General features: G+C 47.8%; 1 protein-coding gene across 1 annotated transcript; it reads left to right on the forward strand.

Annotated features, from left to right (window-relative positions):
- Nucleotides 1-8,518: 8,518 nt before the first annotated feature.
- On the forward strand, nucleotides 8,519-8,899 carry LOC136530519 (uncharacterized mitochondrial protein AtMg00810-like). The gene has a single exon (XM_066523248.1). The coding sequence runs from the start codon at nucleotides 8,519-8,521 to the stop codon at nucleotides 8,897-8,899; it is 381 nt and encodes a 126-aa protein (XP_066379345.1).
- The last annotated feature ends 10,836 nt before the right edge of the window (nucleotides 8,900-19,735 follow it).

Raw genomic sequence — 19,735 nt, forward strand, 5'->3', positions numbered from 1 at the left:
TGGGCCGACTCGACGCCGAGCCTCAGCCAGCAAATGGCCGAGCTAAACCCTAGGGTTGGCGTGGGCTGACTCGACGCTGAGCCTCAGCCCAACTCACAAACAGCCGAGCCAAACCCTAGGGTTGGCGTGGGCTGACTCACCGCTGAGCCTTCTATCTCGGCGTTGTTCGACTTGACGCCGAGCCTATGAATCATAAAATAGAAAGAATAAAGTATTAAAGACCTATAAACCTTTGGTTTGCAATCCTATTTGCATGATTCAAATGAAAAATCTTTCTCAACGATTCCTCTTCTACTAACACGAGTTATACTAATAAGAGTAGACATGCTATATTTATGTTTGTTCCTGCAGGAAAAACCGATTGTTGGTTCGATTTCAATCCCCTATTTTTAGAGAGTCAAATCTTTTTTTCAGTTTGGGAATCAACCATAGTACATGAAACTTAGAGGTACATAAACTGCAATTTATGAAATAGCGAATGCACAACGATTACACTCACATCAAAACTAACAATGGCATGTCGCAAACTAAACCTAGCATGCCTTAGGGGATTGAAAGAAACAAGTGATACAGACATTGCAAAGGGTACACACTCACATGAAAACTAACAATGGCATGTTGCAAACTAAACCTAGCATGCCTTAGGAGATTGAAAAGAACAACTCATACAAGCATTCCACATTCAGATTGACTAACAAAGGTTGGTCCTAATAATGCTCCCACATATTGAACTGAGTTGCGCCTTCCCCATAGTATCCTCCAGTTGACGGAGGCGGTGGCGGTGATGGTGGTGGTGGAGAAGGAGGCCCGTCCTTCTTATGGTACGGGCACTCGCAGTACGGATTATTGCATAGTGCCTCCTCTGCATCATTGCTATTGTCGTCGTCCGACTTGTCCCTGTTACCACTTCCAGGGCCATACTCTAGGTCAAAGATGCGTCCCTATAGATATGTGATGTACTGTTGATGGGGATAGATAGGAGGAGGGTCGACCCATCTAGTGAAGCCACAGTTATCTGGACAGCTTGAATCCTGAAAACCCATCTACCAATAAGTACTACAAGAAACCAAATGCAAATCTAAAAAAGGAGAGAGTTCAAATGAAATACAAATCCTTGTGGGCATCTGAAGAAACGACGGCCTCCACCGTCATAGTCGTTGTACATCTACACAACGCAATCCAAACAGTGGCAGCATTTTGGCCAATCTTCAATGCGCTTGTCGTATGATCTAAGAGGTCTCTCACGGGTGAAGTCACTCTTCCTCTCCAAAGGAAATTCCTCTATTGGTTCTTCAAAAGAATTAGGACCCAGAGAACCCTCCCACACAATCGGAGGTCCCTTCCTCACCCCCTTTCCTCTCCCTCCGCCGAAACCCTTTCCACTCGAGGAACCTCCGCTCGACATTTCCTAAAACTAAACCAGAAAACAAGTTGTGTGGATGTGGAGCAAGGCATGGACCACTATATATAGAGATGAAGGCAGGTTCACCATGAATGCTACTTTACAAAAAACTTGTGTGCGTACTCATTTATTGAATCTGCAAAGGCTAGATGCTTCATCTGAAAAGCCTATAACCATGACTGGTCATTTCATCTGAAAAGGCTACACCTATGTTTTGTCACTTCATCTAAATGTAGTACATCACTCTGATATTAATTCACTGCATATACGGATACAACAGTAAACGAATCTAGGCTTTTCAGTGAGTTTTCAAATAGACTTTTCATTGACTGCAATAGTACTTGTAGCCCTTTCAATGACTGCAACAGCACAAGTAGCCTTTTCAGTGATACAAACAGTAGCACTACAGTCTTAGGATAGTTAACGAAGTACAGGGCATAAGACCATCTGAAATAAAAGCATAGTGCATTACAACATAATAAAAAAAAGTCCAGGGAATAAGTTCATCTAAAATAAAAGCATAGTACATTACAACATAGTAAAAAAAGTCTAGGGCTACACGACATCGCTCGTGAATAAACTAAATACCTACTGAGTGCAACGAGGCCACTTTCCCTTCCTCTAGGCATCGGGATTCTCCTCCATCGCTGCCTTCGCTCAGCGCACACGCTCAAGCTTCTTCTCCCTCTCCACCCTGTACGCAGCAACATGCCTCCTTTCCTCCTCTTCCTTATGCTCCTTTTCTATAGCCTCTAGTCTGCGTCTCTGCTCAAACCTCTCCTTAACCTCCGCATCCCACTCCTTTAGGCCTTCTAGATGCTGCTTGTCCGACTCCTTGATCTCAGTGTCAATCCACTGCTCAAAGTCACACAGTGGTGGAACGGTCTGCAAGAAAAACAAATTGTTACAAAACAAATAAATAAGCAATACTTAATATCACAAGAAAATTAATTAACACACAATAAAAATTCCTCACAAACGATGCACGGCGTTGTTGCTTTGTAGGTTCCCATGCATAATTGGGACACATCTAGTACCTCTGTCTATATGTTTCCTTATCTTCAAAGATGTCTACCTTGTAAGGATCACCACAAAAGCACATTGGTCGAGGAACACCTTCAGGGAGAGGCTTTAGGTCGTAGGGATTTGCCCTCTGGCAACCATAGCTACAATTGAAAGAATTTAGTCATATTAACGAAGAACCAAACCTAAACCTAGGGTTTTCTATTTGTTGCACAGATAATGAATAAACATTGGGATTACCTTGGAATACGAGCTTTACCACGCCTTGGCATCCTAACATTACGTAGAAAAAAAATCAATCCAAAGTACCTTGCAATGAATGTAAAGCTACTAACACTAAATCACCATACCTCCCAAATAAGCTTTTCATTATAAACCCTAAGCAAATTTGAATCCCAACAAACACAAAATTTAACTCAATGATTATAAACCATAACATATACAACAACAGCAACAACCATACATTTGGGTCATTCAATCATTTGAACCACCATACATTGCACAAATGACATGAACATGAACCAAACCTATAATGCCAAGTTCAAAAAAATGAATCTAAATGGATGAAATGAAAGAGGGGAAAGAGGAGTACCTTGGCAAAACGCCTTGGTCTTAAAAAATTGAAATGTAATGGCCAACAAATAAATAAAATGCATACTAACCCTAATGACCAACAAATAACTAACCCTAATGACACCTACAATAAACAAAGAACCCTAATGACCAAAATAACTAGAAACCAAACTAACCTAACATGTTCAGCACATAAAACAGTTAAACAACAATGCACTTAATCATCCTAACCCATACATTTTGCAAATGCAAACACAAATATACCAAAACACCATACACCCATGATTCCACATGATTAGAGACAATGCAAGCACATCTACGCGGATAGATTAGAGGAGGGGAGGGACCATTACCTCGAGGAAGCTTCAGGAGACAAGATCTGGGCACCTAGAGTTGCATTTGGGGGTTAGAGTTTCATGGGGGCCGTGGGGGATTTGGGAGCCGGCGGTCTTCAGAATTTGGGAGCCATGGGGGAATGGAGGAGGGGAGGGAAGAAGAAGGGGGCCTCGGCCTCAAGGGACCAGACCTCGGCGTTGAGTCGGGCCGTGCCGAGGTCTGCGGCTCGGCATTTAGTGACCCCACGCCGAGCTACTGGGCCACCGTGCGTTGTTGGGCCGCCTGGGCCGCGTGCCGGATGGTGCCAATAGCTCAGCGCGCCGTCCAGCCGCGCCAAGGTTGGGCCCTTGGCATTGGCTACCACGATGCCAACGTCTGGGACCCACGCGCCACCGTGTCACCGATGACCCCGGTCGTCCATGACGTGGCAATACCTCGGCGTCGTGTCACTCAATGCCGAGCCTCATATCTCGGCGTCATGTGCTAAGACACCTAAAAATGGTCTATTTTCAGAAAATGTTTTGGCGTAGGTATTTTTCTAAAAATTGTTTTCAAAAGAGACCAAAATACAAAAATTTCACTACCACTGGTTTCCATCGGCGAGATAGAACCACGCACAAGGCTCCAAGAAGTTACCCTGAACTCACTCGGAGCCACCGCTATAACCAAACTAAGTAACTAACATATGTATGTAGAAAATGGTGTGGTTCCGATCCGGCACCGGTGCATACGAGTGTTTGGCGCGGGACAGGTGCTATTTGGGGCAGCAACGTATGTTAACTGGTGCCCTGAATTAGAGGTGGGCGGTGTCAGGCATCATTGAACGATGCTGCCAACCATTTGCTCTTCTTTGCGTTGAGGGCATAAGCATGTGCATTATGCCTGTTTGTTGAGGCAATGCCTTGTTAGGGAAAGCATGGTTTCAGAATCAACAACACAATAATAGATCTCCACATTCATGATCTTGCAGGTAAATAGTTGTTGGCAACTGGTGTCAGATAGCTAGGAGATTTTTTACCGTAGGGTTTATGTTTTCTCACCTATGGCGTAGGGGTAAAGCTCTTTACCATCTTAAAAGAAAAGATTTTCAATCAGGTGGTTTCTCTTTGGTCGGCCCACTTGCTTGGCCCTCGTCCACATTTGCATAACCAAACACATTAGCCCTATTAGATAATCTACTGCTTCCTTGTGTGAACACATAGCAAGGGAAGACAGCATCGAAAAGTCTCCCTGTTGTGGTACTGTAGCCGCTATAGAGGCAGATGCCGAACGGCTCACTTGCCGTATTGTAGCCACATGCAGGGACAAGCATAGAAGTCAGTCCTGCTATGTTATCTAGTCACTGTTGCAGTAGGACAGCTGTACTATGACTAGATGGATAGAGTTGTATATACAGTTTGCCACTACAACTCAACAAAGAGAGTTCAGATTTGCCATCTCCAATACAGGGTTCCGGCCAACGCTGGTGCTTGTACTATGTGTGTATGCTCTGTTCTCTCTCTAGCCATAGTGTGTGTGGTCAGACAACGCTTGTTCATGGTTGACATAGCTAGTGGGTGCTTGGCAAGACTGGTGAGTGGTCGACTCACCTAAGCCGGTGATCCTATGGGCTAACAAGTGGTATCAAAGCCGTACAAGCATCATCGTCGGACTAACCGCTGGAGATAATGAATGATTTGAAAATGGGCGACCGCAGTGGCACTACTGTGGCTACCCAGCCATGACCGGAGGTTGTTGTTCGCATGGTGCGGAAGGTTAGTGGCACCAGTTGGCTGACGCTGACTCACACCAACTATGGAGAGTGGTCGGTGACCATGAAGGTCAAGCTTAGAGCCCGATGGCTCTAGAATGTTGTTGACAAGGGCACCGACAATGAGAAAGATGACATGTCAGCGTTGGAGGTTATCATCACTACTGTACCAACGGAGTATAGGTAGCCATTGGGGGCGAAGAGCTCAGCTAAGGAGGCGTGGGAGGCTATTACGGCGATGCGCGTCGATTCCGACTGCGCAAAGAAGGCAATGACCCAGCTTCTAAAGCAGGAGTACGCCAACCTCAAGTTCAAGGATGGTGAAATGGTGGAGGACTTCTCCCTCTGCCTACAGACGCTCATCAGCAAGCTAAAGAGCCACGGCGTCACCATCGACAAAGAGGAGGCGGTCTCCAAGTACCTCCACTCCGTGCTGGCAAAGTACATCCAGATCGCTCTCTCCATAGAGACGATGCTGGACTTATCCACCCTCACTATTGAGGATGTGATAGGTCATCTGCGGGCGATGGACGAGCACTTAGAGTAGGCGACAACAACAAAGGACAATGTCAAACTGCTACTGATAGAAGAGGAGTGGTCTGCTCAGAGGAACTCCAGGACGATAGCCTCCTCCAGCCACGGTGGCGATAGCAAATGCTGCTGTAAGGCTTCTTTAAAGAAGCAGCGGGTCAACCCCAACGCCTGTCGACGTTGTGGAAAGATGGGCCATTGGCACGGGAGTGCCCAAAACGCAAGCAGGAGAAGAAGGCTAAGGCTCATCTAGCGTAAGCTGATGATGATGATGCCACTATCCTGATAGCGACGTTCTGTGCACTGCATGATGTTGAGACCGAGGAGAAGGAAGAGGCAACGATGGTGGAAGGACCTAGGAAGGCCCTGAAGGCTGTCAACCTCAACGAACCACGTGCCCAAGTCCACTTCGGACATGTGGGCACCGACCAGGAGCAGCGGTGGTACCTAGACTCTGGTGCCAGCAACCACATGATGAGCTCCAAGGCATCCTTCTCCGAGCTCGACGATGATGTTACTGGTACGATGAAGTTTGGTGATGGCTCAAGGGTGGCAACCTAAGGGCGTGACACCATCATCTTCATGTGCCAGAACAGGGAGCACCGCGTGCTAATGGATGTATATTACATCCCACAATTGCGTTCCAGCATCATCAGCATTGGTCAGCTAGATGAGCGCGGTAGCGAGGTACTGATCAAGGACGGAGTCCTTAGGATTAGGGACTAGGAGCAGTGACTTCTCACCAAGGTGAAGAGGTCCCTAAACCAATTGTACCTGCTCGACCTAAAGGTAGAGCAGCCGATGTGCCTGGTGGCAAGGCACACCAAGGAGCCGTGGCTGTAGCATGCCCGGTTCGGACATCTCAGTTTCAACCCGCTTGGTCGGCTAGAGAAGATGGTTCGAGGGCTACCCCACATCAAGTACGGAGGTGAGCTATGTGACAGCTGTCTGGCCAGGAAGTAGAAGAGGCTATCATTCCTAAAGGCGGCCAAGTATCGCGCGAAGGACGCTCTCAAGCTCATCCACGGTGACCTCTGCGACCGATCACGCTAGCTACAAACGGTGTTCAGCGGTACTTCCTCCTGCTCATAGATGATTGCAGTCGCTACATGTGGCTGTAACTCCTGATAGGCAAGGATGAAGCGATGGCAGTGATCAAGAAGTTCAAGATACGCGCGGAGGCCGAGAACGGCAAGAAGCTCCGCGTGCTGAGGACTGATCGCGGTGGCGAATTCACTTTGGTGGAGTTCGCTACGTACTACATGGATCAGGGTATTGTGCGACACCACACCGTGCCATACTCACCACAATAGAATGGCGTGGTGAAGAGGTGGAACCAGATAGTGGTTGGCATGGCTCGATCCATGATGAAAGCCAAAGGCATGCCGGCAAGGTTTTGGGGTGAGGCGGTGAACACGACGGTGTTCATCCTCAACCGTGCTCCGACCAAGGCTCTAACGAGCAAGATGTTGTTCGAAGCTTGGTATGGGCACAAGCCGAGCGTGTCCTTCCTTCGGACATTCAGTTGCATCGGCCACGTCAGGAAGACAAAGCCGATCCTCACCAAGCTAGAGGACAGGAGCACACCGATGGTGTTCCTAGGCTATGCGGAGGGTACCAATGCATACCGGCTCTACGACCCACGTGGAGACAAGTTACTTGTCTCGCGCAATGTCATGTTCGCCGAGAAGGTAGCTTGGGACTAGACCAGTCTGAGCATGGGGGAAGCTAGTGGCTTCACCAGCACCTTCGTTCTCGAGCACTTGGTCATCCATGGTGGTGGAGATGCTGGGGAAGAGGTGTTGAGCACTTCAGGAGGGGTGCTGAGCACTCCAGCAACAGAGCCAAGCACTCCTGGGGCAGTGCTGAGCACTTTAGGAGGGATGCCGAGCACTTAGGGAGGAGTGCCTAGCACTCCTAGAGGGATGCCAAGCACACTAGGAGTGGTGCTGGGAGGTTTTGTAGTGGTGGCAACCACTCTAGGATGGGTGTCGAGCACTCCCATAGCGGAGCCAAGAGGTCTTGCAGTGGTGCCGACCACTCCAAGACTAAGGTTGAGCACTCCTATAGTGGTGCCGAGCACTGCAGGAGTAGTGACGAGCTGTCCAGGAGTAGTGTCGAGCACTACAGGTGCTGTGCCAAGCACTCCGATGAAACAGGGAACTCCATCAATGTCGATCGAGTTCGCCTCACCTCTAAGTGACATCACTGAGTTTATGGATGCCTTTCACGAAGGTGAGGAGGTGTGGTTCCATAGGCTAGATGACATCATCGATGGCACAGGGCCCTCAGGACTGGCTGGTCGGCTGCTCAATGACCAAGAGCTGCTGCTCGTTAGTGCAGAGGAACCACCCACGCTTGCGCTGGCCGAGCGCGACAAAAACTAGCGACAGGCGATGCTGGAGGAGATGAAGGCGATCGAGGAAAATGAGACATGGTAGTTCGTCGATCCACCTCCAGGATGCCGTCCAATCAGCCTAAAGTGGGTGTATAAGGTCAAGCGGGATGAGCTCGGTGCCATTGTTAAGCATAAGGCGTGCCTCATTGCCCAAGGCTTTGTTCAGCACGAGGGCATAGACTTCGAGAAAGTCTTTGCACCAGTACTAGCCTTGGCAGCAACAAAGGACTAGCGCGTCCATCATTTGGATGTTAAATCGGTCTTCCTCAACAGTGAGCTAGCGGAGACGGTCTTCATCAGGCAACCTCCAGGTTTTGCCGTCAAGGGAGAGGAGCATAGGGTGCTCCGACTGCGCAAGGTGCTCTACGGGCTACTATAGGCCCCACGATCATGGAACGCCAAGCTTGACGCCACGCTAGGCGAGCTTGGATTCTAGCGGTGCGCAACCGAGCACGCGCTCTACACGTAGCGATGGGGGAAGGAGGAGCTCGTCGTCGACGTGTATATGGACGACTTGATCCTCACTAGCATGCGCACGGAGGACATCAATAGCTTCAAGCGTGAGATGGTGGCTCGTTTTTTATTGAGTGATCTCGACGCACTCTCCTACTACCTCGGCATCGAGGTGAGACAGGGGAAGGAGGAACTCATGCTCGATCAGAGCGCGTATGCCTCGAAGCTATTAGAGCGGGGTGGCATGGCTGAGTGCAAGCCATGCGTGACTCTGATGGAGGAGCGGCTGAAGCTGACGAAGGCCAGTACCACGGCGAAGGTGGATGCAACACTCTACAGGAGCATCATCGACGGTCTGCGCTACCTAGTCCACATGAGGTCAGACATTGCGTTCGTTATGGGCTACGTTAGTCACTTTATGGAGGATCCTTGAGAGGATCACTGGGCTATAGTGAAGCGGCTAATATGCTACATCAAGGGGACGGTGGATCAGGGGATCATCTTTCCCAAAACCAGCGGGGGTAGGCTACAACTCACTATTTTCAGCGATGCAGACATGGCGGGGAACATCGACGGACGACGGAGCACCTTAGACGTGCTCGTCTTCCTTAGGTCGGCTTCAATTTGATGGTTGTCGCTGAAACAGAAGGCGGTGGCGCTGTCTACATGCGAGGCAGAGTACGTAGCGGTGGCCACAGCAGCGTGCCAAGTTGTGTGGCTGCGCCGGCTGCTGGGCGAGCTGACTGGCGTGGAAGCTCACCCACCAGCACTGATGGTGGACAACCAGCCCGCCATCGCCCTCGCGAAGAATCCGATTCTGCACGACCGGAGCAAACACATCGATGTGAAGTTCCACTTTCTCAGGGACTGTGTCGATGGAGGGCAGATCATCATCGAGTTCGTCAAAACTGGTCGGCAACTCGCGGACGTCCTCACCAAGCCGCTTGGACGCCTTCGACTCACGGAGTTGAAGGAGATGATCGGCATGGAGGGGTACAAGGGATAGCAGTAGGATTAGGGAAAGAATTGTTAGATAATCTACTACTTTCTTGTGTGAACACACAGCAAGGGAAGACGACGCCGAAAAGACTCCCTGCTACAGTACTGTAGCCGCTGTAGAGGCAGGCGCCGAACGGCTCACCTACCGTACTGTAGCCACATGCAGGGACAGACGTAGAAGTTAGTCCTGCTGTGTTATCTAGTCACTGTTGCAGCAGGGCAGCTGTACTAGGACTAGATGGATAGGGTTGTATATATAGTTTGCCACTGCAACTCAATAAAGAGAGTTCAGATTTACCATCTCCAATATAGGGTTCCGGCCAACGCTGGTGCTTATACTGTGTGTATGCTCTGTTCTCCCTCTTCTTCTACCTCTAGCCATAGTGTGTGTGGTCGGACAACGCTTGTTCGTGGTCGATATAGCTAGTGGGTGCTCGGCAACACTAGCGGGTGCTCGACAAGACTGACGGGTGGTCGACTCACCTGAACCGGTGATCCTGTGGGCTAACAGGCCAGCCAATTTTGATTCTACCTTTATTCAGTCAGCGAGCCATGCATGTTCTTCAAATCAAATCTGAAAACGCCGGGTGCCTGAATTTCTAGATTGGTACCAAACTACTAGTACCAATTACCAAGCATGTGTGTGTGTGTGTCTCTCCCTCTCTCAGACCCACAAACAAATATGGAATCCGACAATGAGTTTAGATCGTGTCTTCTCATCTTCAGGAAAAGGAAAATAGCTGTGTTCCGAACCAGGAATTCTTTTTGCATTTTGTTATATGCCTTTTTGTCATCAGAGTTCACTTTCTATCTACAAATAAAGAGACTCAGAACCGAGTAACAGCAAAACACAAATTACATTACCTGAAGAAACATGTAGTACAAGCACGCAACTTACTGCCCAGGAAAGTGCGGTTTCGAACGAATTTTATTTTGACGGTTGATGGGTTCCTCACAAGCTACACACAGGACGTAGATGCGTGTGTACTAAACCAAGGGGATCGGGTGAATCCACCCCGACCACCTAACAAACGTCTATGCCGGGGGTTTGATCCCTTGATTATTTTCACCTCATTTGGCAGTTTTTTAGAGAGCTAGATTGACACAGAGAATGTATGCACGCATGCTCTGGTTACAATCACAATGTAAATTACTAAACTGTATGAAAAAATACATTCTCCTATCGGACCGTACCATAGGCTCTGTTTGAACCTATAGGACTAACAACTACTTAACTAATTTTTAATCTCTAAGTATCCAAACAAGCAGACTAATTATTAGTCCCATCATGAACTAGTTATTAGTCCATTAGTCCATATATAGGAGCCAATAGAACTAATTGTTAGCCCTAATCCATCTAAATAGGCTCATAGTACACCAATATATATGGCAGTATAGTTATATAGAAATAGACAATTTATAAACAACAAAAGTAGCACACTAAAATATACTCTGTCTCCACCCTAAAGTATAAGGGATTCAGACGATTTTCAAACAAAATAAGAAGTTTGGCCAAAGACCACCTTGCCCCCTGGCTAATTATGATGGAGTTGTTAAGTTGTTATTTTCCTTAGTTACATGTTGTCTTTTAAGATGACACCAAGTTTATAAGGAATCTCAATATTTCCTATCAAAAAGACAAAGAAGAAAGGGGGCTAAGGACCCAGAATACTTTATATTTTGATATAAATTTTGAATCTTCAATTCCATTTCATGACAGAGGAAGTAGGAAATAAGGTGGTAGTCCAAATAATTCCATCTCCTATACAACAAAAGGCCCATAGTTTCGTAGCATTGTTTCTAAGACTGCCATGTCATACAGAGTGAAATGAAACTGGGATGAAACACCCACTTCTAATAGAAAGTTTCATTCTATAGTTTCATAGGTATTTAATTTCATGAGTCATAGAGAGTTGGTAATCGTGCCAAGTGAGGACATGTCATCAAAAATGTCAATGTGGCAATCTAATTAATGCAGATGAAACTCTCATGAAACTCCCACTGAGACATGCCAGAAGACTCCCAAGATTACACTACCAAAAGGCGTAGGCGTCCTCACCATTACCAAGAAGGGGTGGGATATGGAGCCCACTTGGCCACGCAGAAGAAAACCTCCTATAGTCAACCTAGCCACCAGCGATTACCTCCTAGAACTGACTTGGCTCTAACGAATCACTCGGCCCAAGTAGTTAATCTATAAGACATAAACTTGAAACCCAAAATGGGCAGGACGATGAGATGGAGGGTAGGGGATGATTGATGAGGCAAACGAGATGGGGGAGAGAAATCACATCTAGATCTGCCACAATCTTTAAACTCTAGTGATGTGGGAGCAACAATGGTGGTGTTGCCTTATGCCGGAGCAAAGCGCATGACACAATGGACTCCTTCCCGGTCGGCGGTGGGGAGGTTGCATAATTGCTTGGATCGGTGGGAATTGGATTGGATCGATTCCATGCCTGCCACAACCAAATGTTTTTTGTTGACCCGCTCAAGCTGTTCGACGAATTGCTTTGCCACGCCAGGCCCACCTCGGTTACCACCTTCAACCAGATCTTCACCGCTGTCTCTCATGCCTCGGCCCCACGCTCTTCCTCCACCTTAGACTCAGAGCTCATCACCTCCCTCTTCATCCAGATGATCCATGAATGCTCCATCAAGGTGGCACCCAGCAGTTGCACCTATAGCGTCCTCATCGGCTACTTCTGCCACATGGGCTGCCTGAAGCATGGCTTCTCTGCCTTTGGCATCATCCTGAAGATGGGCTAGAGGGTGGATCACATAGTCATCAATCGACTGCTCAAAGGTCTCTGTGATGCAAAGAGGTTGAGTGAGGCCACGGAATTCTACAGAAAATTTACAGGAATCGGTTCATTTTCGCTGGAAAAACACAGGAAACATAATTTTTTCCAGCATTAAGGGGCCCTCAAATAGATATGGGAGAGAAAGAAGTAGTGAAGTAGGGGGTACACAACATTTTGCAAGAAAGAAAATACCATGCAACACACGTGTCATGACGACCAGCTAGTGCTAGATGGCAGACACTTCGATGGCTGGATTCCATCGTCACAACAAAAAAACAACACTGGAAGAGCGGCCTCGCGGTCAGAAGCCCACAGGACAAAACCCACCACGTCGGCGCACCGCTCACTACTACACTCGGACCTTTCACAGCCACGTCGTAACCCCATTTATAGCCACATTTCGGCCTCAGCAGTAAGCTATCGGTAGTGATGGTCATAGCCATCACCATCGGAATCTAAGACCGACTGCGGTATACACTACACTATCGTATTGGCTTATGATCCGTCTGTGATAAGGTCCTTAGTTCCATCACACTGGAGTACGACCCATCTGTGGGTATACACTAACACCGCCGCATTGATAAACAATCTGCCTGCGTGGAGGCTATCATCACCGTCGTGTGGGTACATCAACTGCTAGTGTAGTGGTCACTAGCACCGTCGCTTTGTACTTTGATCTGGCTGTCTATGGTGCAGCTTCGCTATCGCTTCGACGGCTGAGACATCTATAGAGGTAAACATCACCGTCGCTTCAGCATATGAACCGTCAATACAAAGGTCATGGTCACCATCGCCTTGCACCACGATCCGCCTTTAATGATCGTTTAGTCGGTGCCGGGTTACTAAACGATTAGACGGTGATACACTTTTATCCCTGGCGCATAATATGTATAGCGACGGTGTTGGATGTTTGCACCACCAATGGCGGTGGTGATAACAAAACAATAAACGGCCCTTAATAGCTTACTGAACACAAAGCATGCAGATATAATCATTGTATCCAAAAACCATGTTCTTACAATAACAATGGACGCTTACCATAATATCTTTCTCAACTGAGGTCCTAACACAAACGGTACATAGATTGCAAACTAAAGGTACTGATCTCTATAGACTTACATAATGAAATGACATAGCTGTGCTCCTCCTATGTGGCACTCCTGCTTGATAGGCAAAAATGAATATAATGCATCCTTCGAATTGGTAGGCAATGCACTAAGGAACCCCTGTTCTTCTTCCTAGCCAATGCAGGAAAATTGTTCAAAAGCACTCAGACTCCACCTGCACAAAACACCACAATTAATAATATTCAACACACCATTCCTTTAGTTATGAAGCCCAAATTGGCCTATATATAGAATCAAAACAACTACCTACCTGAACAAAGGCATGACGTAATTACAACAAAATATAGCATATGCACCTTTACTGCTCTACTAATGACTCCATGAATAAGGGAACATAAGGAAGATAGTGAGGTCCGCCGCTCATATATAATAGTTTCCAAGTACTTCTAGGATAGCCGATGGCCCAGGCAGGGAGGACATGAACTTTACTGCGGTTCATGTCATATGATAAAGGTTGTATCACTCTGTAGGACGCATCACAAACCTCAGTACCAATTTTAATATTCTTCTTTTCAAATAGCTCCAGCGTGGTCACCTTATGCTTCAACATCCATTTACTAGTACCAGTCTTCAAGGATCCAGATTGAAAGCTCATACCTATTCAAAGTATCAGCAGTACATAAACACAACTGACCCTGAGCTTCATGGATAGAGATTGCATCACTAGTTGGCCTATGAGTTTTCCTCCATGTCTTTCCCTCCATATCAACAGCAACTATCTGGGTGAACTCCAGCATGTGCATAAAATCATTAACAAACACACATTTCCCATATGTGGATACTACAATATCCTCGCCCCATTTAGATTCTTTAAATATCCATGCTCTAGTTTTAGATGAGTAGATGTTGACACCTAAGGAGTCATCATCGTTGATCCTATATTCAAACACATGGAAGTGTGAAGAGACTATCAAATCGAACCCCAAGCGAGCTAAACCACAAGAATGGTTGCTACCTGGCAGTAGCAACCATTTCTTACTCACCGGATTGCAGACAACATAGCAAAACCTAGAGTACCAGAAGAGGATGAGGCCCCAGGAGCAATCTGAGATCATGACATCTTGAATGGGGAAGGGCAAGAAGGACAAGGAGGGATATTCATCATTGACGCTGGTGAAGTTGTGTTTGCGTTTCAAACTGTGGTAGAAGAATTCGGTGAGAATCTAGGGCAGCTCCTTATGATACTCAAATCCTGAGATGAGGCTATTCTAGGAGTGACAGACATACTTGCAGCTGCACAAGGAGCAGGCATTGAGGTGGCTAAGGATGAGGACCAAGACATGGTCTGTGAGGATGGCTACTTCGTTCCTCTTGTTGGGGGCCTCCTCCAGCATCTAGATGAGGATTTGGTGGAGCGAGGAAGGTGATGGAAGCGGCAGCACTATTGCCTAAATCAGAGAAGGAGCAACTAAGGAGATGTTTTTTGTGAGTTCGTTAATAATCAGAAGGAAGCCTCATTCATACTCAGATGTGTGAAGAAGGGAATAAAAATCCAAGAACAATGCATAAGAGATGTGTGAAAGCATCATTGCCTTTGGATCTTGCGGCATTGAGCTCGAGCGGCGACGGCGATGATGAGTACCAGCCTAGTCATCGGTGGATCTGTGTTGTCTACCTACTGGTGAGGCAGTATCGACGTGGAGCACTAGCCTGTTGGTGGTGACTGGCGGCTTGCACACCACTGAGTAGGGGTGGTCGCGTAGTTCAGCCCTAGAGAGTAGGGGTGGTGATGAGGAATAGCAGCACTAAGGAGGAGAAAGATACGGTGGGGAGTGTCCTTTGTAAGCCACTATATTAGACGCGAGAATGCAAATTTCTGCAAAACTTTGTAAATACACGTAGGAGTGACGCCTAGGACTCACGCATGGGCTTGGAAATTGATGAAAGCGGCAGTGAAGGCTACCAGTGGTGATGATTGGGAGATGTTAGCACCCACACTAATGATGGACGTGTCATACGGATCTGTGAACTCTAAGGCACATAAATGGAACGTTCAAGTCACAACAAACAGAGATGAACTCAAAGTAATAACTACTAAATATTACAAACATTTTTATTCAGAATGCAGAGGCATGTTACAATCAAACTACTCATGGGGAGCATTACCAATTATGTCCTCTACATCCACCGGGGCTAAGACGCCATCACCCACGTCGGAGAACTCACCGATCAGGTTCTCACGCTACCAATAGTTCGCCTCCTGAAGGAACCCCAGCTCCACCACGGTCAGGTCCTCACCCTAGTCAAAGCTAGGTGGTGGCCATGGCCAAAGCAGACCCTAGGCGAATGCAGTACGTGGCCATCTCCATGACCCATGGTGGCACGGTGCGAAGGTAGTCCGTCGGGGTTGTCCCCACAGGCGCAGGAGGCAAAAACATGCAAACAACGTTGCTTGCTGCCACGTGGAGGTCCTGGTAGCGCCTCTTGCTCCTAGCCACCATATGGGGGGGAGACTTGGGCGCCGTCCTCGACTTCCTGCCGAAGGTGGATCACCTCCGCTGCCTCATGCTATGCGGCGATCAGCTGCTCCTAGACGGCTAAAACGGAGAGAAGAAAACGCTACAACTAAAGACACGACATCGCACATAGTGAAAAAGCAAGATCATATCATGCTGAATGCCTTACCAGCGTGGCATGCCTAGGCCTTAGTGGCAGCAAGCTCTACCACGACCTGTTCCCCGCTTCACGGTGGTAATAGAGAAGCGCGACCAGTTCACCTCCTGGCTCTCCTCGTGGAGGGTGAAGGTGGCCATGTCTAGCTGCTCCACCAACTCGAGGACATCATCTACCCCTATCATCATCGGAGGAGATAGCTAGAAGTAGGGATCGACTCTCTGGTGGCACCACCGCTGAGCTACCCACCCTGTCCCATCGTAGTATCGCACGAATGCATGGACGAGTAGGGACAACCTCCGATGACTCTTCCATTGGGTGCTTCGTTGCCCGTGCCACCATTGGATGAGATCTAAAAGATGGGGTGTCGAGGCAGAGCGCCGAACGAAGAAGATAGAATGAGAAGATAAGTGTAACGAGTTTAGAAAAGGAATCGTGTACTTGCTTCCCCGCCTTAGCCTCCGCTTTTATAGAAGGATGGGCGAGATAGGCGCCTGTTGGAGTTCCCTTCGATTGCACTGAGCGAGAGCAGGAGTTAAGGCGAGGCCATGTCTCGCATGATCTTAGTGGTGCATGCTTCTCCTAGTGGAAGTAATGGTGATGGAATGGTATTGGAAGTTGGACGGAGAAAATTGACTTGACCACGTGGCTCGGCCCCTCTAGCACTAACCACATGATTTGGGGGAGATGATGTGATGAACCGCTAGCCTATTTTATTCTATCTTTTGTAATGGAAGAGGTGGGTAATTTACATGCAAAATTAGGGGGTTCACACGGTTTACACGGTTCACACAGTTTACACCGTTGGGGCCTCTAATTAGTAATCATAAGATAGTAAGATAAGATTCTTTCATTCTAAATTTTTGTCACATTTTCATACACAGTTTACGTGATTCACATGGTTTGGAGGATGATGATTGACTTCCCCGAGATGTTCGACATCCCCGCGCCATGGAACCTTCAAGAACGGAGCGATCATAAAATCCCAAGAGGGTTTTTTTGGAACTCACATTTCTCCACTCTAATCCCCCTCATCCCTAGTGCTTCGCTCTGCCATGACATCACTCCTTGACCTGAGGATCCATCTTTTGTCATCGTTGTGCGTGTCCTCATTCCATGGAGAAGCTCCCGATGAATGTGGCTATTGAGATTGCTAGCTGTGTCGCTGCGGCTATAGCGGATCCCATGGAAGATCTTGGCAGCCTACGGAAAACCTGTTCGTAGATGTGTAGGGTGTGCGGCGATGCCATAGTGGGACAGAGCATACCACTGTGGCGGGTGCTGCTGCGTGGGATCCAACATGGGACCTAGAACCGGTTCTACGATCATGAGTATCGTGCCAAGCTCATCGCTAGGCTTGCTAGCGTCGGCAACCCAGAGGCCTGCTTCTACGTTGGGATGCACGCTGTCTTCGTGGAAGACCGCAGCGCGCTCATGTCGCGGTCGACATGCTTGAGCGCTCCACCATGGTAGGCCATGATGTTGCTACATTTGTTCTCTCCCTTGTGCTCCACAGGTCCAATAGCGGTGCCGGCAATGACAACATTGCCTGGCGGTGGTTGAGGAAGGTCGAAGGTGATGAAGCGGGCCTAGAGGCGAATGTGATGTGGAAGAACGAGAAATGTACACAGCGCCTCCAACATGCCATGTTTGTGTTGTAGGACTCGGCTGGGCGGCTGGCGCTGGGTGAGTCTAGTCCTCTGCCTCCTCTGGCCATGCCAGTGTGTCGCTAGGACAGACATCAGTGCAGAGGCAGAGGTTGCGGCGACCATGCAGGATGGGAAGGTTGGGAGGAGTGCGCTATGTTCTACAGCGAGAAGTGTAGGATCCAGAATGAGTGTGATAGGTTCTTCACAAGTATGTGGTAGATTCTAGGTAGATCAATATTGATATGTATATATCTGGATGACGGGGATTTGTATGATAAACTCTTCATTCTCCTCAATACAATGATATGCAAGTATGATTCCTTTCTAAACTCGTTATAGTTACCTTCCTTCTTGTATGATGCAGTTCAGATTCCCTTGCACATGTTTCCAATTTCTTAATACAAGTTATTCAAGTCATATCCACTAGTAAACACGAGCGGGGAAGGCAACAGTCATGGTCCGTGACATCCATGGCCACCTACGCGAGTCGCGGGCGACGGAGTAGGGAAGACGACGTGGACCATTTGATTCCCTACACTTTGCAATCTAACACCAACACTGAATCACCGTATGAAACAGCGACGGGAGCTGCAACAATGATAATTTGCAAATACAGCAAACCAATTTACAAATAAACCAAGGCAAATACTTCCACCCCAGCACCATCTTAGTGAGGTGCTTTATCTCACGTCTATATAGCCAAGGCAAATACTACAACATTTAAAAAATGGAGTAACAAGAATCACCATTTAATTATTAATTGTTTTTAAGGCAAAAACTATATATAAACGATACAGTAACAATCATCATAGCAACTCAGTTGTACAATAACAAAGACCTATCAAAGACTACTGGGTGTATAATAACAATGACCTACAAGTACAGTACATCCCATAGTCGAGTCTAGAGATAGGCAGTGCACGCTAAGGACGAGGCAGCACCTCGCAAAACTTCCACTAACATCTACACCTCTCACGATCGAGAAAGAGGCATGAAGAGGAGCATCTCAGTGAGGTGCTTTACCTTCCCTGCTGCACCTCTCACAGTCGAGAGAGAGGCAAGAAGAGAAGCATCTCAGTGAAGTGCTTTACCTTCCCTGCTGCACCTCTCATGGTCAGGAGACAGAGAGGCAAGAAGAGGAGGCATGGAAGAGAAGCGCCACCATCATCGCTGCTGCTCCAGAGGAAGGAGAGGATCGCTAGGGTGCAGGACTGATGAATCAACGATAGTACAAGAAATACGCAGGGCAAAAAGGTGGCAACTATACATACAGACATATCACCTTCCTAGTGGCCTTGCGCAATTCGGATACCAAACCAAGGATACCAAAGTGAATTCAGTACCCCTTGGCTTGTCCAAATAAGCGAACCCCCTTAATCGCAAAACTTTCACTAGCACCTAGATCGAGCAGCCCCCGTTGCGCCTAGATGCCGGTAGTACCCAATCTTGAAGGCCTTCTCCCAATGCCGCTGCTGCCGCAGGAGAAGTTGGAGAAGGAGCGCCATGGAGATGAAGAAAATATAGATGGTTAGCTCAAGATAGCTTTGTCTATATCTATCTGTATCTAAGGAGGAAGGAGTGTGTGGATTGCCAAGAAGCGTATCCAGCCCCGGCTTAAATAGGCCAACCTTGAAGATGGAGAAGCCGAGAGGAGGCATAGAGTAATGGTGATACAACTGTGTTTTGGGTAGTTGGTAAATGGGGGAAATAACTCACGCTGAAATTACTACTGCTGGTACACCAAACGGTTGTGTTGTGGGTAGTTGGCAAATGGGGAAATAACGCCTATCCCAGTCGTCTCGGCTTTTCATATGACGGGGAAAATACCACTGCCGCATCTATTGTTAACCCATCAGTGGTAGAAGTTTGAATTGCCGGTTTCCTTCTTAGGAGGGCCTAGTTATCAGTCCAGCCGACGGTAGAAGTATAACACCGTCGCTTCTATCGCTACGACAGTGAAAGTGGCGATAGTGATAAATCAATTTATAGTAGTGGTTGCTCGGTGCTCTGAGCATCATCCTCCTCCCCGACATTTAAACCTTCGCTCCCGACCGCCGCCGCCGACTCCTCATCCCCA

The sequence above is a fragment of the Miscanthus floridulus genome, unplaced genomic scaffold (genome assembly GCF_019320115.1).
Source record: "Miscanthus floridulus cultivar M001 unplaced genomic scaffold, ASM1932011v1 fs_152_1_2, whole genome shotgun sequence".
NCBI lineage: Eukaryota > Viridiplantae > Streptophyta > Magnoliopsida > Poales > Poaceae > Miscanthus > Miscanthus floridulus.

Excerpts from the sequence above, each read along its gene's own strand:
- LOC136530519 (XM_066523248.1), top strand. The coding sequence starts at position 8,519 with ATGGACGACTTGATCCTCACTAGCATGCGCACGGAGGACATCAATAGC.